Source organism: Juglans microcarpa x Juglans regia, chromosome 1D (genome assembly GCF_004785595.1).
Source record: "Juglans microcarpa x Juglans regia isolate MS1-56 chromosome 1D, Jm3101_v1.0, whole genome shotgun sequence".
Lineage (NCBI taxonomy): Eukaryota > Viridiplantae > Streptophyta > Magnoliopsida > Fagales > Juglandaceae > Juglans > Juglans microcarpa x Juglans regia.
This window is the reverse complement of record NC_054594.1, coordinates 11,989,239-12,013,099: the sequence shown is the minus strand read 5'-3', so window position 1 is coordinate 12,013,099 and position 23,861 is coordinate 11,989,239. Positions and strand designations below refer to the sequence as shown.

The window sequence follows — 23,861 nt, the reverse complement described above, 5'->3', positions numbered from 1 at the left end:
AAAAAAAAACATTTATCCACCGTAGAAGCAGTGGCCGCAACCCATCAAGGTGGGCGGAGATACACCATGCTTAAGGTGGATGCAGACCACCACCATCCCTTGGGTGGCCAGCCATCCATGGGCTCCTCTTGGCCAGCCATTTTGTGTTCTGTTTTTAATATAGATAGTTAAGTAGATATTATTCTATATTTCAACCTTTGATTGAAGGGTGTAAAGATCTTGATTACATTAGCACTTGATTGATCATAAATTATACTTTCAAGAGAAAGAGGGCTAAAACCAGCTTTTTTCTCAATCCTTTTTCTTACTATATAGCAACATGCCAGTTTCAGACCAATCCAGCAAGGACATTGAGAGTTGCAATACTTATGAGCAAAAGATGAAGGAAGAACGGATAATCAACAAATACATGAACTTTTTTATATACTCGCAAACGAAGTCAACATGTAGATCCTCTCAGAGTACAAAAATTTAATCCAAAGAGGGACCACAACTTCTACAAAGAAAAAAGAAAAAACATCCAATACTTGGTTTCCTATTAACATATAATCAAGGCCCTTGAAGAGTAATTTCAAAGCACCTTTTGGATGAGAATGAAAACAATTGAAGAAAGCAAGGAAAATAAAAGAGAAGGAAAATAAAAGAGAAAACTGCACTTACCTTCTCAATCTACCACTCCTTTTTTCGAATGACCACCAAACAATCAAAATGATCGTTTTACCCTCCAAACTACCACCTCCATTGTAATTTGTTCTCCGCCACATCTATGTTCATCTGTCTAATGATCAGATTTTAATGAGGAGGTGATTTGTGATGATGAATAATCCCACATTACTTGTAGACAAGATCTTGGACATGTTTATAAGAAATTTATAGGCTTAACTTATCTCATAAAACCGGTTCTATAAGAGAGGATTGCTCATTTCTTATAAACATGCCCAAGGCCTTGTTTACAGGCAATATGAGATTATTTCTCAACAATTTGCACATTACGTGTCAAATTGGAGGGCAAAGTGATAACTTTGATAGTCCAGTGATCATATTACAAAAAGTAATGATAGTTTGACTTTATAGAGCCAAACTTTTCCAAAAAGGAAACCTCAGTAATATGCTATTAATCAATGGACAGCCAGTTTCTTCCTTGCCATCCATCGCCTTTTGGTGGCCTCCAATGCTTCTTCCCTCATCTGAGAAAGTTCCTGAAACAAGTTTTGATACTGTGACTCGATTGCATCAAGTTCCAACTTTAGCTCCACATCTATATCTTTCTCTTCCAAGGACAGTGACGAACAGCTGCTTGTTAAACTCATCATTTTGGATTTTCCACTCAGAACAGGAAATGACAACTCTGATGTCTTTGCAAATTCATCCACAACGCACTCTGTGCCACTGCTATCCATTCGTTGGAATCTGCAGTCATCATAATATGTATCCCCAAGCTCTATTTCAGAGAAATACCAACTTAATTGTTTGTGACTTTCATCAATATTACAATCAATAGATTCAGCTGCGTTTCCACGTTTGGTTGAAGATGCTTCCACCAGTATATCTGAAGCAACTGATGCTTGTGAATGTTGATCCTCGAAATTAGCCAAACCTGGAGAAGAATTATAGTCGCCAAGGCAAATGGTACTGTCAGCATTATTGCACACGCTACCTTCCTCAGCCCGTACTCCACCATCCTGAGGACACATACTTAACTCAGACAGAACATCTTGCTCAACCACCAACCCAGCTGGACCACCAGTTAGCATTGAATCCCATTGACAGGTCATTAATGTTTTTCCATCTTCAATGACTGGGGAAATGCCACATGGAGTTACTGCTCCACTTGAGGAGTAATCAGATGATGGCTTCCATCCAGGAAGAAGTTTCATGATCAAGTAATCAATAAACTCAGATATGAATGCCACATCATGATCTGCCAACTCCAGTTGTTCAACCATCTCGCCAGCCACTGAAAGTGCAGTATCTGTATCAAGATAAAAGAGGAAGTGTATATTCCTCACTCGACCTGCAAGAATAAATCCAAATACCTGTTATGAAACTATGAAACAGGAGGAAAACGAGCAGTGTATTTTCACTTCCAACGCTCCCCAGCTAAAAATGAGAGAGAAGTGTATACTCACCAGAAGAGTCTGCAATACGCAAGGTCAATGATACTGAGCTGTCATCATTTTTCTTCCCTCTTAACCTAAATTCATTGTTCTTATTTTTCCTCTGAAATTCCAAAACTGGACAGCTTGGACTACCATTGTTGCTTCCTGTACACGTGCTTAAAGATAGCTGCTTATAGTCAGAATCTATGTCCATGGAATGAGGGCCAGACTTGGGTAAACTGTTTGCTTTGAGACTTTGATCAGGTAACTGTAAGGGATCACGAATTGGTTCCTTTGGATTCTCAGCTCTGAGGAAATGGTCTTGGAGAAGCTCCTTTGCTGACAGTCTCTCAGATACTGAAACCAGACATTTCTCTATAAATTCCTTAATTTGGGGATCACTCACCTTACCGAGTGCAGCAGGTTTAATGCCCTACAACAAAAATGCATCAGTGTACATACTGGATGTTAGCTTATAGGTTTCGTAGTAAAACACCCAGTAGATGGTATCATGATAGGCCAAAAGTTGCTCAGCTTACCGAGGTAACTTTCTTATATATTTGAGCTGGGTTTTTGCATTCACTGTATGGGTACTCAAAAGTAACCATCTCCAACATGCACATCCCAAATGAATATATGTCGACAAGTTCATTGTATTCTTCTTCATATAGCTCAGGAGCCATAAACTCAGGAGTCCCTAAAGGTAAGCAAGGGAAAAATGTTCACTTCTTTTTAAGTCTATCAGATTGAAAAAGGAGGATGAGAAGGAAGTACTTTCTTACCAATCACACTTTGAGCAGTAGGTTGCTGCATTAAAAGTGCCAACCCGAGGTCTCCAATCTTAACTTCTCCATGATTTCCATTAACAAAAATATTGTCACATTTTAAGTCCCTGTGAATAACAGGTGGATTGTGACCGTGAAGATAGACTAAACCTAGGAGAATCTGCCTTGCCCAATTCTTTATGGCCTTTATATCCACATTTTTATGCTTCTTACGATATCTGAACACCAAGAGGTATCAATAACATAAAATGCAGCCAGACAAAAACAAAAATGAAAAATAGGAAACAACCAAGAGAACATACTGTCTCAGGCTTCCAGATGTGAACAGCTCAGTTATCATATTCACAGTTTTCTTTTTATCATCCACCCAAGAATTATAGAACTTGATGATATTATCATGTTTCAACAATTTCAGCAGATGCACTTCAGAATACAATTTTTCCAAATCTTCTGGTGACTGCAAAACATCATCAATCCTCACTTGGTTCCAAGCAACTTCTATTCCATCAACTTCATCAAATGCCTTAAAACTACAAAGAAGAAGTCAGGGACCACAAGTACAACCACTCTTCTGTTTGGAAATGTTTCTCCCCTAAAATATTTTCTTTGAAAATAGATCAAAATAAATAGGGGGGAGAGAGAGAGAGAGAGAGAGAGAGAGAGAGAGAGAGAGAGAGAGAGAGAGAGAGAGTAGGAACCATACACAGTTTTGAAAGCACCCCTGCCCAAGACTTCATTGTACTGTAACAAAGGAAAAAACAAAAAGTAAAGGGTACATCAATATAAGAAAATTAGTGACCAAAGAAACAAAAGAAAAAAAGAAGAATGAAATGACCACACCACATTTCCAACAAGAATAAAATGATTATTTATTTATTTTTTATGCCAATAGCAAGCTTCAAGGTATTATTTCAACTACACGCTTGATAAATTATTTTGATCAGTGCAGCTTGTGCTTACATAAAAGAAGAAATCAAAACATTAAATATAATGTCATGTCTTAAGTAAGAATCATAAGTATAATTCTAACAAAGAATGGGTATACCCATCAAAACTCAATTTATGGTAATGCCAACTACATGTGGAACCAATGGCATGGAACAGAAGGCAGGCTCCAATCCGTTTTATTATGGGTAGTTTACATGAATCATGGACATGAGCCATTTGATCAAATTACACATCTCGCACCTCGAATCTCGCATCAAAATTACAACGTTCCAGTTTCTCGATGGAACAAATTGACCCTCAGAATATGGCAATACATACAAAAGCTAATGAAAACATCTTTTTAATCCTGTTTAAACTAGGATGACATCACAACTCAAGAAATCTTTGGGTGAGAAGTTTCTTCTTCTCCTGTCTAATTGTGCTCAACTCTTTAATTCTTCTTCTACCTCAAAGACAAGACTCAACAACTTTTCTGAGAATAAATAATGTGTATACTGTGTGTATATAATATTAGTTGTTTCGTTCCACTCATACAAATATCTAATTTAACTCGTTAATCCCAATAATGAATAAAAAATAAAAATGAGGATATCAATTCAATGTACTCAACCTCTTTTTTCTATCAAATATTAGAAGAATGGAATATGAAATGTTTATGTTTCAATGAATCGCACTTATAGACACATCTATATGCTATATAATACAAAGCATGAGCTTTGCTCTCAAGAAACCGCATCATTAACTGTTCCACTGTGTTATTATTAAACAACTAATGCCATAAAGCCACATCATCAAGTCATCATTTGTTATTATTACATTATAATGTTACAATCTTATAAGATAAAAATATTACATCCAATTAAATTGCTATTGTTATTTTAAAATTACATACTATTAATTTTCAAAGGATGGAGTTTTGCTCTTACAGAATCCCATCATCAAATATCCCACCATAAGTCATTATGTTAAATTTATAAACAAAAATTTATTACTAAATTTTAGTTTTATTTAAAAGCAAAGTTATTGTATAAAAATGAAATTTGTAATTAAATTTCTATTAATTATTTAAAAAAGCCATCTTTAAATTTTTCTAGTGTGTGCTTTTTTGTTTTCTCTACCAATGCCCTTTTTACTTTTGAATATTATATAAATAACTTTTGGTCCCTCTTTTCACTCAAGCATGTTTGTGAGATTAAAAAATTAAGTTGCTTAGCCAAATTTTGGAGATCAAACTACTACCATTGAACTTTTTTTTCAGAAGTTCTATTTATTGCATTGCTGTCTTAGTAATATAGAGTTATAAAAAAAACCTTAGTTATATAGAATATATTATTTTAATAAGTTTAGTTATTCCTACGCATTGTGTAGGTTTACGACTAATACAAATAACATTTGAAGTGCTCCTCTTTTAATGGTAATAAAGCTTCCAAACTAGAAAGCAAAAATTATGGCAAGTATTACAATCTACATTTAAAAAAAAAAAAAAAAAAAAAAAAATCATCTCATGGCAATCTGCATATGACCACTGCACCAACTACCATATCCAGTATAAGAGAAACAAATCCTCTACAAACCCCCCAATGGCTACGACAGCCCATACACTTTAATATGTTTTTCCATTCTTTTCACATATAAAATCAGATCTTCTAATCACTGGTTTCTCTATCAAGGAAAATTCTACTAGAAACACCCCACCTGTGATACCCGAGTAATATTGCCAACCTGACAGACAGTCAAGCCAATCATTTTATTTTATGGTTGATGTGACTGGTATATCAATACCTACCACGTCAATAGTATTATGCTGGTGTTACATTCGGAATTTTAGGAGTAGAAATCACCTACATAAATAAGAACTTCAGCAATAACTCTGTAATTAAGGAGAATTCAACACAAACTCAACTGCTCCTAGATAATAAAAAGCGCTTGAAATATAAACATGATTTGTGCTCAATAATAACACAACTACTAACGCCCAATATATTTAAGAAGAAAACGTCCTCATTTTTGAAGAATTGACAACAACTAAAAAAGGGAAAATCTGCAAATTAATGCAATGCAATAGTAAACTGTAAACAATACCCATCATACATAATTTCAAACTAATAAAATCATAAACATAAAAACCAGAATTTACTAACATATCCAATCCAACAAAATGCCAATTCATGGAATTAAAGGTAGCCATTTGATTAATCAAATACCCGAACGTATCGACCGGTCGGATCCTTCTCTAAATGGTCCGCCACGGACTCGGGAAGCTCTGCCATCGTCCCAAACACTCCAGTATTCGGTGGCATCAACAATCCAGCACCAGATGTCATTCCTACTAAGACCAAAACACCTAGCAGAACAACAAATATTTAAAAATTTTATTCTCTCCTGGTTTTCAATTGTAGGCAATCTAGCCTTTTCTTTTCTTCTTCCTCCACGTACAATCAAAGCAATGGCCGCAGATCAAGCCCGAGAAGAAATTGACAACGAAGATGATCTGAGAAGGCTTCGGAGGCAATGCAGAAAGACTCGAATGCCGACTGCGAGTGGAATCGCCATTCGAGGACAGAGGATTGAGGCCATGAACCCGCCGAAGGTGAAACTGAAGCTGAATTCACAACCCCAACTTCCATGCCACGCATTTTACTCATCCTCGCATCAATCCTAACAGGACCCAGCTCTTAATTATCATTTTCTTCACCACAAAAACTCCCCCAAGAAAAAAGAAAACAATGCCCAAAAAAGTTGGAACCAAAAAGAAGGATTGACTCAATGAGGTGCAAATGGACTTCTTAAAAAAATCAGAAAACAAAGCATAAACCAAATGGGTTTGTGCCAGAGATAGAGACAGAGCGGGCGGACGGCGGGAGGGGGGAAGTTGTTGGGAATGAGAGGAAACGAGGTTGAAGTAGCGAGACGTGCGTAAGAGAAGGTCGGAACAAACACTTGGATGGTTCGTAACAAACAGGTGCAGAGGCTACATGGTTATTCAATACGACGTCGCGTCGTTGGTTTACGCGTCCTTTTGAAGTACATCCGTCGGGTACATTTTCTTTAAAATTTGTTGGTAACTCTCTATCGAGTTGGATTTACCTCTCAAAGAAAATCACTGCAAATCTAATTTATTTATTCATTACCAATGGATTATTTTCCTGGCTGTAAGTCAAATCTCTGAATATTTTATATAAATTATCCACATAAAAATTATATAAAATTAATCTCATAAACTAACAAAATTTGATATAGTTAGTCTAATTGTAAAATTATTTTTATTGTAAAACAGATCTAACGAATTATATGAAGTCACATCAGTTAGTAAATTTATTTTTATAAATTTTTTTTATCTGTAAAACTTCTTTATTAAATAAAATATTAATGAAGATTTTGTTTTTAACTCTCAAATGAAAAACAGATAGACAAATGAATTGTATCCTATAATATTTATTGAGTATTTATTTCTGATCGTCAAATTATTAGAGGTAATAATAAATTTTGTTGGATTCACTTCATTTAAATCACTCATTTATATTTAAAATCCATAAGTTCACAAGAGTGGATCTTTTTTTTCTCTCTTTTTGCTTAGTAAAATAATAAAATAACTAAGCCCATAATTTTGTTTTTTAAAATGGGGATCTAGTAAATCATAATGATTATTAAACCTTTTTATCTAAATGATAAATGAATATCGTTCGTCAATTTTCTATAAGGTCATAAGATTCAATCCAATTCAGATGCTGATTATGTTATTTGGATAGATCATCTTACATTTAAATTGTACAATTAATTTATAACATATTTTTAGGTTACATGACTTAGCAAAAAATATTTCAGTATTTTTAGTTTAATAAAATATTTTTTGTTTAATAGCATATTTTCATAACCTAAACCATTTATATTTGAAAAGAAGAAAAACAAAATCAAAAGTCAAAGTGCCCGACCAAATCAACCGAGCCGATAGGTATCGAGTTTTGAGAATTGAAATTGATTAAAAATAAATTCGGTCTCGATTTTTATGATTTTAAAATCAAAGTATACCAAACCGAATAAAAAAAAAATATTTTTTTATTGTTTAATATATTATGTGTATTATAATATATATTATAAAATTAATATAACATATTTATTTGATCTTATTATTTATGCTTCCTTGATAGAAAGTTTCTCTTAAACATGAATATTAATATTAAGTTATTAACATGTTATTATTTATCCTCACCTAATAAGTTACATATTTACATATATAATATAGTATAAGTATATAATATTATATATATATATAAATATTTTTTTATAAGTACATTTTTACACATTTTGAAGTGACTTACATTTTTCCAATGTGATGGTTGCATTTGTAATTTTTTTAGTGTGTTTTTCTTTAGATTTTATTTATGTTGGCTAATTGCTTTTTATATGCATGTTTTAGGTTTTAGGTTTTTAGTTTTAGCCCGTAGGAATGTTGTTATGTGCAATTCTTAATAGTTTTTTAAGGCATTATTAAATTCATGTTCTAATTAAACTAATTAGTATATTTTGGCTAATTATTTTTAACTTTTATATGGTTAATTGGTTATATGCATGTTATTTTGGGTTCTAAAACTCATATTTGAGTTAAAAAAATAAAATTCATTTAGATCAAAAAAGCCAACCAGCCCAACAAAAAGCCCAAAATCGAATTGCACATATAAAATCGAACCAAAATCCAAAAATCAGAAGTTTCTGTTCTTTAGATGAACCAATTTGTTTTAGTTATTAGAATTTCAAAACTGACTTAGACCGATTCAATTCAACAATATATACAAACCCGGACCAAATAGAACTAATTACACCCCTAATAACTATTACATAACTTGTTTTACAACCAACAAAAGTCAGTGTTACTTTATAATAATTACTAGTTTTGTTTAAATTCTAGAATTTATATAACTATTTTCCATTTAAAATAAAATAAGTCATAGAATGGTTCTAGACATATTATTACTCATATGGGAATCTTCTATTGAAGATTAGCAACTCAGAATCTCTCTCCCCTCCCTCGTTCAAAACATAAGAGGATGATCATATTGGCTGTCGACTTCCTAATTGGAAACAATTTCTCTATCTACAAGGATTGTAAGGTAACGTCTAATACAACTTGTCTTGATAAATCCATGTAGGAAGGCTACATGGATTCAATGGTGGTAGGGGTCAAGTGGGGGCCGGCATGTGTTCTCCTCAACTGTTTAAAATTGCCATCTTTGCTGGTTCAATGGGGGTGGCAGTTGGTTTTTGTTTTTTTTTCCCTCTCTGTAGGGTGAGGTTTTTCCTTTGTCTTTTCGACAAAGCTAACTTCTCTTAGGCTTTGAGTCTGGAGAGGTCTTGGCAAGATGACTGAGGACATTACACAACGCTGGGAATCACTGAAACTAACGGAGGAGGAGCAAGAGCAGCTCACTCTTCCAGAGGAAGCACTTTTATCATCCAATACCAAAGGTAAACACTGTCTTCTTGCAATGATCTTCAATGACAGAACAGCAAATAGGGAGGCTTTCAAGTCGACAATGTCCAAGGCATGGAACACAGAGGGATGGATTACTTTCAAAGAGTTTGGTACGAACAAATTTCTCCTAGATTTTTAGTGTCTTTTTAGACAAGAATAAAATTATGAATGGGAGACCATGGTCTTTCGACCGTCACTTAGTCTGCATGAAGGAGTTTGAAGGAGGCTTATCTCCCTCAGAGGTGCAGTTCACACATGAGCCGTTTTGGGTTCAGGTTCATAACCTCCCTTTTGCTGGGATGACTAAAGAAGTTGGCGCGTTAGTTGGCTCGGGATTAGGGAGAATACTGGAAGTCGAGGTTGACACTGAGGGATATGGCTGGGGCAGCTACCTACGAACCAGGGTTGATGTTAATATCACAAAACCACTGTCAAGAGGTCGTATTCTTAAGGTTGGAGACAGGCAACACTGGCTTTCCTTCAAGTATGAGAGACTGCCACTTGTATGTTTCAAATGTAGCCTCTTGATGCATGGGAAAAGTAGTTGTGCAAAGCTAGCCCAAGACTCGCATGGCACAGAGCAATATGGGCAATGGTTACGGGCTAGTTCTTCATTTTCACAAGGTAAACCCCTGAAAAAATATGGAGGTTCCATGGAACATGACCATGGATCTTCATGGAGGTGGCATACAGACGAGGTAGGGGGTGGAACTTCCAGTTTTGGGACTACACCAACTTAGACAAGGAAAGATGACCCAGAGTTGACCAGAACAAGTGGCACAGTAGCGGACACATGTTCCCAAGACAATGACATTTCAGCTGTGGCAGGACAATGGCCATCTGATAGCTGCAGGGATTTTGTCAACAAAAGTCTTGAGACTTTCCTTTCTGATGATGGCCCTACTGACATCCAGAACAAGCTCTCGAAGGATCACACAGACTTTCCAAATCAGGTATACCCCTTGACCCCACCTGCCTATTTTGTTGAGGGTGAAAAGGCGAGACAAACTGAGGAACCCCTCACTTCAGTTCACCAACTCTCAGGGTGCCATACCTCCTTGGACCTTGACATGAGAGTTATTTCACCCACTAAACCTGTCACTGGAAGTACCTGGAAGAGAAAGGCAAGAGGGCAACTAACTGCCCTCACAGATGCCACAAATAAACCCACTGCCCATGCTCGTGTTACTCACACCAAGAGGAATGCTAAGGAATTGGCCCATGATTGTAATATGAAAGAAAACAAGAAACCTAAGCTAAGGCTCATGTCTGCAAGGAGCAAAACTCAGAACAGTTTGGTGGAGGCTGCTTTGCAGCCCCACCAATCCTAATGATTTGCTTAAGTTGGAACTGTCGAGGGCTTGGGAATCCTCGAACAGTTCATGAACTTCACCTTTTTGTGAAAACAAAGTGCTCAAATTTGGTCTTCCTTTTGGAAACTAAGTGCTCCTGTGATAGAATGGAAAAAATAAGAATTAGATTGGGATTTGATAGCTGTTTTTGTATGGACAGCAGAGGTAGGAGTGGTGGTCTGGCCTTACTTTGGAACTCTTCCATCGAAGTTGACCTCCTCACCTTCACTAACTGGCATATTTCAGCCATGATAAAGCCCATCTTAGAAAATTCCAAATGGCTAGTTACTGGCTTTTATGGCCATCCCATGACTACAAAAAGGCCTGAGAGCTGGAACCTGTTAAAGGCTCTAAAACTTGGTGATAATACCCCTTGGCTTTGTTTTGGCGACTTTAATGAGATCACCCATCAAAAGGAAAAAGTTGGGGCCACCCTTAGACCTCATAAACAGATGGCTAATTTCAGATAAACATTATTTTCATGTGGCCTGTATGACTTGGGTTACCATGGTGATAGATTTACTTGGACAAACAATAGGGAGGGGGACCAATACACTAAAGAGAGGCTTGATAGGGCTTGTGCCAACAACTTTTGGATTGAAAAATATGGCACCCATGCAGTATCCCATTTGGAAAAGTACCCAATCAGACCACAAACCACTACTGATTCAATCAAAGGGACAAGATAATGATCACAAAAGAAACAAGATCTTCATGTATGAAGCAGCATAGAGTAGCTTGGAGGACTGTGAGAGTATTATCAAAAAGGCATGGGCATCCTCAGCTCATAAACCAGGGGCCATTCAAAGAATTCTTCAAGGACTCAGGTTCTGTCAAGAGGACTTGAAATAATGGAACAGAAGCAATCAGAAGAACAAATGGCAATATCTCAAAGCTAAAACTGAGGAGCTAAACCAACTGAAGAATATGAATCAAGGTCACCTAAGTGTTGAAATAAAGCTGGTACAGAAAGAGCTGAATGATGCTATGGATGCAGAAAATCTTAAGTGGTAACAAAGAGCTAAACAGGCATGGCTAAAGGATGGAGACCGAAACACCAAGTACTTTCATAAGTGTGCAAGCCAAAGGAAGCAAACCAATACCATAAGCAAGATCCAATCCAGCTCAGGTCAAGTAACAAGTGATCCTCAGGAAATATACAATGCTTTTCAACAGTTCTTCTCTAGCTTATTTTCAACCTCTCAACCAGTGGGTATAGAGGACTGTATTGCAGCAATGGATCAAGTAGTCACAGAGGACATGAACTCGACCTTATCCAAACCTTTTACAGCTGAAGAGATTAAAGCCTCCATTTTCAGTATGAACCCATTAGGCTCTCCTGGGCCTGATGGTTTCCCAGCAAAGTTTTTCCAAGAACACTGGGATACAGTAGGCAGTCGAGTCTGTGAGGCAGCTTTGGAAGCACTAAATGGAGGCAGGTGGGAAGGCAAACTAAATGAGACTTTCATAGCACTCATCCTAAAGAAGACAACCCCTACTCAAGTGACAGACTTCAGGCCAATAAGTCTATGTAATGTATTCTACAAAATCATTGCTAAGACCATTGCTAACAGACTCAAAGCTGTCTTGACTGAGATCATATCCCCTACACAAACAGCTTTTATACCAGGGAGGCTTATAACTGATAACATCATTGTGGCTTTTGAATCCTTGCACACCATAAAAGCCAGGTTGAAGGGAAATGATGGTTTTATGGCTTTAAAACTCAACATGAGCAAAGCTTACGATAGGATTGAGTGGGAATTCTTGGCTTCTGTTATGCACAAGATGGGTTTTTCAGATTCTTGGATTGATTTAGTCATGAAGTGTGTTACCTCAGTCACTTATTCTCTTATAGTAAATGGGGTGTCTCAACCTTTTTTCTGTCCCTCCCGAGGCCTTAGACAAGGTGATCCTCTATCCCCTTACATTTTTATCTTGTGTGGAGAAGCTCTCAGTTGCCTCCTGAACAGGGCAGAATATAATGGTTTCATAACAGGCTTACCTCTTGGACAGAATTTTTTGCACATTACTCATCTGTTTTTTACAGATGACTCTCTACTTTTCTGCAAGGCCAACTCAATTGAATGGAGTCATCTTTACCACATGCTGGACACTTATGAAAAAGCATCAAGGCAAAGACTAAACAAGGAAAAAACCTCAATCTTTTTCAGTAGGAATACTAGAGAGGAAACCAAAGAGATAGTCACAAGCATTGCTGGGGTTCGAGGGACCAATTCATGTGAGAAATACTTGGGTTTACCAGCCCTCATTGGAAGATCCAGAACCTACTCTCTCAAAGGCGTTTTAGCCAAAGTGCAAGCCAAACTAAGCAGCTGGAAAACCAAGCTGCTATCACAAGCAGGGAAGGAGATCCTTGTAAAGGCTATGATCCAGTCAATTCTCATCTATCGCATGGGAATCTTCAAGCTGCCAAAACAACTACTCCATGAACGCAATAGATTGATCAGATCCTTCTGGTGGGGGGCAACAGTCCCATGATCACAAGATACATTGGGTAGCATGGAAACAGATGAGCAAGTCTAAAAAGTCAGGAGGGCTTGGCCTTAGAGATTTTGAAAATTTTAATGCTGCCCTTCTAGCTAAGCAATGCTGGAGGATCCTTTCTTTTCCACATTCACTGGCTGCGAGGGTACTTCAAGAGAAATACTTCAAAGGACAGAACTTCCTTTCAGCAAAAAGGGGCTATAACTCATCCTTCCAATGGCAGAGTTTTATCTTTGCTAAACCACTACTTGAGGAAGGGTTAATTTGGCATATAGGTGATGGGAATTCTGTGACCATCTGGAATGACAAGGGGATACCTCAAAAATCCACTTTCAGACCTCAAAGTTCCACCAGGTTTTTGCCAGTAGACAATAAAGTGGCTTTGCTCATCGACCACCCTACAAACCAATGGAATCTTCCTGTGCTAGAAGCAATTTTTAACAATACAGAAGCTAGAATCATCAAGAGTATACCCGTCAGTCCATTCCAGAAATCAGACAAGTTGATATGGAGATGCACTCCCACTGTCACTTTCTCAGTCAAGAGTGTCTACTACCTAAAGGAGGAGATGGATGAAAGAGAGGTAGGCCAAGCCTCTGAGCTCGAGAAGGTGTTTGAACCGTGGACCAAAGTATGGCATATGCAGATTCCAAATGCTACAAAGTCTTTTCTATGGAGAGCCTGCCTAAATGCTCTTCCCTAAGATACAAACCTTTTTTAGAGAAAGGTCACTAAAGATGCTTCCTGCCTCATCTGTCACTTATGTCCAGAATCCATTGAGCATGCACTGTGGGAATGCTCATCAGCCCAGGATGTTTGGGGTCAAAGCAGTAGAAAGCTTCAGAAAACAAAACTGTAATCACATACTTTCAAACAACTTTTAGAAAGTTTGTTTGAGCTCCTAGAAGATGATGTGATGATTGAGTTTGCAATAACAGCTTGGATGATTTGGAAAAGAAGGAATGATATGGTTTTTAACAACACTTTCACGCATCCAAACTCCCTCATTCAACAAGCCAAAGTTTTCATTGAGGAGCTCAGTCAGCTACAACATGCCACCAAGTTTCCAACACCTGAACTGGGGAGGTCATCCCAATGGGAAGCTCCTCCATGTGGCCAGCTAAAACTGAACTGAGATGCTGCCCTTGACAAAAACAATTGCAAGGTGGGGGTTGGTGTAGTTATCAGAGATTGGGAGGGAACATTTAAGGCCACCATGAGGAAGAAACATGATCTTTACCCTGACCCGCTATTGACAGAAGCCTATGCTCTCCTGCAAGCAGCCATTTTCTGCAAATCACTAGGTTGGAAGGAAATCATCTTGGAAGGGGACTCTCTACAAGTTGTCAACTACCTCAAGACTGGTGAAGTTAATGACTCGTATGTGGGCACAATGATTAGGGACACTAAGTCGATTTTGAACTCACTCACATCTTGGATTGTGAGACATATTCTTAGAGCTGGTAATGTTGTAGCTCATGTCTTAAGTCGAGATGCTCTTAGTAGTAGAGATAGTATCTGATCTGTTGGTACTATCCCAACCTGTATCCAAACTCTTTTTTAAGTGAATACATGAGACTTTTCATAAAATAAAAAAAAAAAAAAAAAGGGTGTGGCAGTTTTTGTAGTATTGTGTTAAGTCATGGAGATTGACAATATGGCTAACCTAAACTCAACCCGTTTAATTAAATAGGTCAAAACCTAAAATCCTAATATGATCCCTATAAAATAACATATAAACTTAACACGTTTTGCATAACTTATTTAATAATGAACTCATAATGAGTTAAATTAACTAATACCCGTTTCAACCTAGCTATTTCATCCAAACGGGTTGAGTTGATCAGCATATTTATTTTGACTTAATTAATATAATTTTATATATAATATAATGATAACTATATAAATCTTTCACAATTAAAACTAAATTCATAATAAAATATTAAAATCAATATCCAAGCCATAAATAGGCAAGAGCAACCGGCTCTAAATATTTCTAGAGAGAGAAGCTCTACTTTCTCTCTAGAAAAAACCACCTCAGAAGGGGTTTGGGCGGGGGGGAGCTTTGGCTCCTCCCTCCCTTCTCCCAAATGCAATTTTCTCCAAGTGTTTAATTTTCTAGTCGGTGTTTTGGATTTTGTTTTTGTTTTTTTCCGGTCAAAACATGGAGAATCAGCGTTCGATGTTTTCCGGTAGCCAGCAACCACCACATGCCCCACCGTAGGGTTCCTAAGCTGCTGATCTTTCAGACTACCAAAGGTTTTTCGCCAAAAGGTGAGGCACGTGATCCACACGCTCGGGTCAAAGTGCGCGCATGGCCTCTACACGCCACCATATAGAGGGCTCTGCTGCCACCACATGCAACGTTTTCTGGGTCAACAATCTCGGTAGCTCAGGATCGACGGGTCTAGCACACTCTTAGCATGGCGCGTGTCCTTCATGCGCCATTACAGCCTCCTTGCTCAGTATTTTTTCGATTTTCATTGTTTTTTAAATTTATGTTTATTTATATTTCTATTTATTGGGTATTTCCTATGTTTTTATGTTCTGTTATTTGTGTTTAGATAAAAATAAAAAGAAATAGACTATTGAACTTGTTGTCCTCAGCAGGAGAACCCTTTCCTCATTTGGAGGATGGGTGATGGTTTTCCCGCTCCTCCTTTGGAGGATGAAGGGTGATTTTCCCTCTCTTCTTTTGGAGGATGGGGATTGGTTATCTCAAACAAATAGTGATTAAAATATTTGTTCTTACAGAGCATCATATCTCAGAAGGTGTTGTCATTAGAGAATCTATAAAAGTTAAGACAATGCCCCTCACAAAGAAATTTATGTGCGAGAGATCCCTAAATAGATGAATAGTTTGGTTTGTAATTTGAGTTTTTTCCTATATTTATCAGTCACAACTGTAATTTTAGTTTCATTGAATGAAATGAAGTCTATTTTCAAAAGAAAAAAAAAAAAAAAAATAAAGGCAAGAGAATTAATATATGTCTAAAAGATAAGATTATTAAGTAGTCGCAAACAATAACCGTTAATAGTTTTAAGATATTAAGTATTCAAATAATAATATCAATATAACATCCTCACAACAACAAAAACATAAATCTTTGATTTGGTTACTAAGTTGAGATGAGATGAGATAAAAGTTAAAAGCTGAATAAAATATTATCAGAATATTACTTTTTAATATTATTTTTCATTTAAGATATGAGAAAGTTGAATTGTTTATTGTATTTTGTTGGGGAGTTTGGAAAAATTATAATGATTAAATAAAATGAGATGAGATGAGTTTAGATTGTTTTAGTATCCAAACCATGTCCTTGAAGATGGAAGTGGATGTTAGACTAAAAACAATTCTAGAATGCGGAATAACACTTTAGAAACAAGAATTGATAGATTTTAATGCCAAGAAAAATACCTCCAGCCATTGATGCTATTCACTGTTTTTGCTACATTTCTCTCTGTGTTTGGCACTTTCAAACTCTTTTCCACTCTATTTAGATGGTGTAATACCGAAGGGAATTAAGTGAGTGAGTCTGGGGACCAAACACTATATTTATAGCCGAAGCCTCCATCAAACTTCGGTGTTACGTGTCTCACGTGATCCTATTTTTCATGAGATCAATTATGAACGTGATGGAAAAGTGGTGGACCACTTCAAAAACTCTTAAGTGATATACTCGTTCTCACGAACGTCTCCGTGAGAAACGGTCAATAGTGGAGTATTAGCTTTAATCTTGTTGAAAATAAATTTTTTCTAGTGATACAGGTTGATTGCAAATTAACTGGTAATTGACCTTATTATAATGTCAACTCATTTATCAAACTTAAACCTACTTAAGTCATATTGTGTTCAAGCTCGGTTGACGAGTCGTGTCACATAATTATCTAGTCTATCTAGTTATTTGTTAAATGTCTAGCACCCTCGTTTTGGACTTTCTTACCTTCGTTAATGCTCCAATAAAGGAAGATAACTAGTAGGTAAAACTGCATCCTATACATATACACAAGTAGTTGACCTCCCCACCCCCTGCCATATTCCACACGAAAATCATTTGTCCCATTCATACGGGCAGATGGGTGAGGGGCAGGATTCGCCTGATTGCTAAACAAGGAAATAGCAAAATTAACCAATCAAACGTCCAGTACTACTATCCGAATGAACAGAATCAATCTGAATAAAAACCAAAAATAAGAACAAAAACGAAAGAAACCAACCCATTTGTTTCAAAACGCTAGTGGAGGGAAGAAAAATAGGAAATATTTTTTAAAAGATGACTAAATTGGAAACGACTTCGAGGGTAGTTAAGGACGCAGTGTGCGAGGTAGTGGGTTTTGCTACTAGATTTACATAATTGTTTTTAATTTTCTATTTTCAAAATTTTTATAAAAGTAAATTCATAAATTTACGTATTTTCATGTTATACATTAGATTTATTTTATGATAAAAATAATTTTACAATATGACGTATTACATCAAACTACGTACGTTAGTTTGTGATCAATTTTACTTTTATCAAATTTTTTTGTAGTTAAAATATTTTCAAACAGAATCCTTTTAACCAAACAGTGGGGATTGGTTTAATAATTTTTGTGAGTTGAAAGTGTATTTGAATGGGTAGTTTAATTTGTAGTGTTATGCTTTGCCATTTGAAGAAGAGTCACAGGCTACTTACGGGAAAAAAAATACAGCTCCTATGGTTACAATAGTTTTCTATTTCTTTCTTGGCTGTGTACCTACAAGAAAATAGGTCTTTTCCAGTGATTTTAAAATCATCACAAAAAAAATCGTTACAAAAGATTATTATTTACGGCAATTTCTAAGTCGCCGCTCAATTCCATCGCAAAAAATGGGAAACGAGGAGGGAGATTTATTGTTTATTTTTTGCGGTGACTTTTTACACCTATTGCGGCAATTTTTTTCGTCATAACAAAGTATTGTAACTGTAGCGGCATTTTATTTCCGTCAAATTTTAAAATCGGCGCAATAAATGCTTTTTGCAGCGAATATTATCACCGTAAAGGTCTTTTTTGCCAATTAATACTATTAGCGGCGAATCAAAATCGCCGGAAAATCTAATAAAAATTAAAACCCCTGCGTTTTCCCTTCGTTCCTTTAAATCTCTCCGATGTCTCCTCCTCCCCTCCCGTCTCACCCCAATCCCTCTTCTCCCCCGATCCCCACTCTTCATGCCGACACGCAGCAGCCACTGCACGCCGCCGTCGACCCACCGTCACCGTCCACCTCCACCGTCGCCGGCCAACCCAACCAAGTCCCTCCCTCGCGGCTTCTCTCTCTCTCTCCCGTAGATCTCCCTTGAATTCCTTTCTCCCTTGGATTCCCCATGCCGCCGCACCACCTCCAGCTACCGGCATAGCTACCCCCCAACGGCCTCCAGCCCCTCCACCGAAGCTCTCCGTCTCTCTCACCGTCGATCTGCTCTCTCCCTCAAGGATCTCGCTCAAGCTCCTATACCCACCATGCGCCGCCTTCCTCCACGACACAGTACCGTAGAAACCGCAACCCATTGTATTTCAGAATCTCGAGATTTCCAAAACAGAGGCTTACGGTACCCAAAGCTTCTCTCTTTTCCAAAGGTATTGTCTTTGTTTGGTTTCTAAGAAAATTAAATTTAAAAAATTGGAACTCTAGCAAGATTTTACTTTTGATTCCTCAAGTGGTGTTCGGTAACGAAAATAATACGATGAAAGACTCGGATTTGGTTTGGATCAATTGTTGCACATAACTAAGTTGGGGTTTAAGTAAATAAATTTAGTTTTGTTGCTGTTGTTGCGAATTAGAGAATTTTGACATATGGAAATAGAAGGTTTTGTTCATATATGCCTTTTGTTTCAGAGAAACTAATAGAGAACTAATTGAACATATCAATTTCGATGGGTTTTTTGTATTTGGGTTTGGATAGGGACATACGTTGACTGAAGAGGAAGTTGTCAATGTGCTGGCAGAGGTTTTTCTGCATCCAAACTATACAATTGCTAGTGTAATTTATTACCAATTCTTTTAATCATTGGCTTTTTTTTTTTCCTCATTGTTTGTGAATACTTAACCGTTGGACTGAGATAATTTTTCCCTTCCCCTTTATGGCCATCTTGATGGCTCCTTGAATTTTTTTTTTGGGAATTTTATATTCTAGGGTCATCTGGTTGCATTAACTTAAAACACAGCTGATGTTTTGAATTTGTTTTGATGCATATACATAGACTTTTGTTTATCGGAAATGAATTGTTTGAGTTTTCATTCTTATTGCATTTGTAGGGAACTAGTAGGCCCACTCATTCCATGTTTTTCCTTTCATATTCTCATCAAGACTCCACACCTTTTTCCACAGCTTAGCAATTTAATTGCTCATAGCAGGGTTCTAAGTTGATAGGTATCTGTGAAAACTAAATTATAACTTTCACTGACATTTGGCTAATGCCAGTGCTCTAAGGTAGAGGAAAGGTTGAATAAGCTAGATGTTATCCCTATAGAAATCTTGGGAGAGAGAGGATCTAAAGAGAGTGTAAAGAAGTGCCTAGATTTGTAGAGATTCTCTCTTTTTATGGAGGTCTCTTTCATTGTTTAGAATAGTTGTGTCTTATTTGTTTTATATCACTTTTACTTTTTTGTATGTTAATCAACATCTTTTAGATTTATCTATTGCTTTTATACTCGGCATTGGGCTATCATGTAAAGCTTGAATGTCCGTCCTGCTTTTGTATAGAATTAATCCTTTGTACTCAAATTTAACATCTTATATGTGAAAACAGATTGGTAAGTAGTTATGTGGTATTCAGTATCATGCTTCTTCTTGTTATGTGCAGATGCTACGTACCAAAGAATCTTTCAACTTGCGGGCGCAGTTAGTTTCAAAGATGGAAGGAAGATTTACTGGTTAGCATTATTATATATCATTTTGTAATTGATTTTCTGGGAAAGTGGAAGTTGAAGGGGTATTATAGAACCCCAAGCTGTATGGTTGCCAGGTGCTACTGAGCTACAAAGGTGTTGACATTGGAGTATGTTCAAGGTTTATATCTAAAAAAAATGTGTTTATTTTGCTTCACGTTTCTAAGTGTTCTAAATTATTAAGCCACCTCATTTATTTTATTTTGGTAGTAAAATACACATTCATTCCTAGATCTATTGGTTTATCTGTGTTTACATGATTAAATACACATTCATTCCTAGATCTATTGGCATTCACAATGCCATTAATCTATAGCAGTATCATTTTTTATGTGTGCTGTACAAATATTTTGTTTCTTGCATAATCTCTTTGGTGCACATGTCCATCAATTTGCCATGTATGTGTTTTAGGAACATGCATACATGCATGCAATTTCATAATTAGGTTTCATATTTTCTACTTCCTGATTCCTTCTTGTGTTAATCAGCAGATTTTTTATATCATCAAGCTGAAACATTTAATTGATTTCAGGCAGTACATATAACTAAAGTCCTCGAGATTGTGTTGGATGCAGAGCTAGGGGCTATCAATTTTATTTTAGATCATGTAGAGGTTGATTTTATTTTCATCTAGGATAAGAAAGTGACAGAAGTGAGAACTCAAAAAAAAAAAAAAAAAAAATTGACATGCTTTGGGCTCTATGATGAAATTATTTACTAAACCGTATTACCTCATAGTTTAAAAGCAATAGATGGTTCTGATCAGACAAATGAACTTGCTTTTTGTAGCTACTAAATCCTAACATGTGCAATTTTGACCCAGGAAAAAACAAAGAGGATGAGGTAAAAAATATATATATCTAAATGAAAAGAAAACTAATTGTTTTCATGATTGTTTGTCATTTTACATATATATATATATATGCGTCTGTCTAAAAGTATGGTTTCTTATGATTTGAAGGATCTTAAAGTAATCAGGGATGATTTGATGGAGCTGAAACCAACATGTTTTGTTGGAGTGCCTCACGTTTTTGAAAGAGTGCATGAAGGCACTGAATCTAGTCATCTTTCAGCGAAAACTTAGTAAATTCATTATTTCGGCTAACCGACCTTGTTGATCTTCATGCTCATCAATATATATTTTAGGTATTCTACAAGAATTACAAGAACTTAAACCGATTCAGAGAAATATTTTTCATCTGCTCTACAGATAGTAAGTTGGTCTTCTATATATTCCAGTATGTTCACTTTATGGTGATTGTTTTTCTGTCGATTTGTCAATAAATGAGAATCAGGATGGTTTTCCTGTCATGCAGCGGGCTTACTTGGACGAATTTAGGATTTAAATAGAAGAATGCTGCACCGTTAGCAGATCTATTGGCATTAAGGAAGGTTGTATATTTCTTCTTTTCTCCTGCTTGGTGACACTTGTTATTAGTTTCTAAATAATTTGTAAGTTTGGTTGTGTATTTCCCACTTGTGCAATTGCTTTTTTGAGAAAGAACATACAATTTGGATGTGTATAATATCTTTTGCAGATTCTCGAGCATTTTTTTTTTATTTTCTGAGAAAACTGATTAAACTTATTTGCGGCGAATTTTAATCGCTGAAAATAATCTTTTCCGGCGAGACTTAACTGCTAAAAATGTATAATGGCAACAATAATTCAAAATCGCTGGAAAAATTTAGAGTCATTTGCGGAGATTTCTGAACCTTTTGTGACGATATGTATCGCCGCAATTGAGTTTTCTTAATGATTAAATGATAATCGGAAAGGCCATTTTCGTCAATTTTTAGGACAGTTGCAACGGAAAAAAATCGTCGCAAATAGTGTATCTCAAAAGGATTGTCTCATCTATTGTTGCTATTCGTGACTCTCATCCATGGACCATACAACTGACTGTCTTGAGTGTTGTTGAGTTCTAGACATGCCTGTTGAATATGACCTAGCTTCCCATGTGTAACAGAATTCTAATAGGTGCTCATATTTGAAAAATATCCTGATTGTTAATCTATTTGGATGAGAAAGATCAAAGCCTTCAGGGAGAGGATTATTTACGTTGATCTCCACCTTTATCCTTAGGAATCTTCTTCGTGCTACCCCAAATATATAAGCCAAGTCAACCTCTATAAGATTGCCCAAAACCTACCCTATTTTTACTGCATTCAGTTTTGTCAGCATTTCCAGAGCAATCTGTGTATTTGTATCCAAAAGATTGACTAGCTTAAAGAAATTTCGTAAATACTAAGCTCAAGGGCCATTGACGAAGTACCATATGGAAGCCTTTGAAATTCCACGGGCGGTTTTCAAGAACACGATCTTTCTCTTGATTTGTTGGAAAGGTGAAGAGAAATGTATTGACATCAAGATCTTCTATCGTGAGACCAATAACAAAGCTCTAGACAACTTTAATTCTAGCATGAAACATTTTCTTGTTGAGAGGCTTTGAAGAGACTAGCTTCCTGACCAGTGCTAAGCTTGAAAAATTCTTTAATGCTTTTGGCTCCAGTTCTAGCTTTATATGATTCCATGTTAAGGCTTCTACTTGAGTGATAAAGTTTTTCGAGTTCTGCTTGATCGGATGACATACCATGAAGTTACGAGAGTTAGAAAGGTTGAAGACATAGAAAGGGATGGAGTGAGGGTGAAGATGGTGTGTTGTTAAAGATGATCGTTGAGGTGAAGGAAGGTAATGAGGAATACTGCTACAAAGAGGGGAAAATCTCACCGACAGAGAGATAGAGATAACTCATCTAGAGAGAGAGAGAGAGAGAGAGAGAGAGAGTTGGATAGTTTTCTAGTGGGCCTTCCCGTTACTACTCCTGTTATTAGACCTCCCATGGCCATGGGCATAAAATGTGCCATTCCATCATTGATATTGCTCAATACTATTGCTGCCAACTTGTTTGTGCCAACATCTCCTTTATTGTCCCCGGGGTATACATACTTTGGAGACGGTGGTTATTTTTGTGTGGTTTTCCCTCAAGTAGACTCGGCCTGCTTATCTTAACAAAAGAAAATTACACTTTCTATTCTTCTTCGTGTCATGACCCAGATTTTCTTTTTCTACAACCTTTAAATATTTTCTTATATATATATATATATAATATATATATATATATAAATATGGCCATCCAAAACTTGAATATTCATTATAATCTTTCTCTCGAAGTATTCTATCATAAAATCTTACAGAGAAAAAAAAAAAACATAAATTTCCAAATCTTACCGTCCTATCTTCATGTTCCCGTCCTAATGCATTTCTCCATCCTATCTTCCATTTTCCTCCCTTTCATCATTTTTCTATCCTATTGCATTTTTTCATCATATATTCAATTTTTCATCCTATCTTTATTTTTCTGTCCTATTGTATTTTTCTATCCAATCTTCAATTTTTTATTTTATTTTATCATTTTGTCTCTGAGAAGATCGCCTGGCAGTGAGCACATTCTTTCTCTACGTCTCTCACCGAGGTGGTGAGCTCTTTTCTTTTCAGAGCTCTTTGTTTTGCTTTAAATATTTTCTTATATATATATATATATATTTATATGGCCATCTAAAACTCGAATATTCATTATAATCTCTCTCTCAAAGTATTCTATCATAAAATCTTATAGAGAAAAAAAAACATAAATTTCCAAATCTTATCGTCCTATCTTCATGTTCCCATCCTAATGCATTTTTCTGTCCTATTGTGTTTTCAATCATATATTCAATTTTCCATCCTATCTTTATTTTTCTGTCCAATCTTCAATTTTTTTTTTATCATTTTTTTGCCGAGAAGATCG

The 23,861-nt window shown here is 36.3% G+C and overlaps 1 protein-coding gene across 2 annotated transcripts; it reads right to left on the bottom strand.

The window, feature by feature from the left end:
* Positions 1–395: 395 nt before the first annotated feature.
* Positions 396–6,767, bottom strand: LOC121266830 (probable serine/threonine-protein kinase WNK10). 2 transcript variants are annotated; one of them, XM_041170661.1, is made up of 7 exons: positions 6,037–6,767; positions 3,588–3,625; positions 3,187–3,414; positions 2,882–3,102; positions 2,639–2,796; positions 2,130–2,532; positions 396–2,014 (listed from the first exon to the last, which is right to left on the bottom strand). In XM_041170661.1, exons 1-7 carry the CDS (start codon positions 6,154–6,156, stop codon positions 1,119–1,121), a joined length of 2,064 nt encoding a protein of 687 aa, XP_041026595.1. In that variant the 5' UTR covers positions 6,157–6,767; the 3' UTR covers positions 396–1,118. The 2 variants fall into 2 exon arrangements, with proteins under 2 accessions (XP_041026595.1, XP_041026604.1); XM_041170670.1 differs by lacking the exon at positions 3,187–3,414 and having other exon boundaries at positions 2,882–2,991; positions 6,037–6,766.
* Between the last annotated feature and the right edge of the window lie 17,094 nt (positions 6,768–23,861).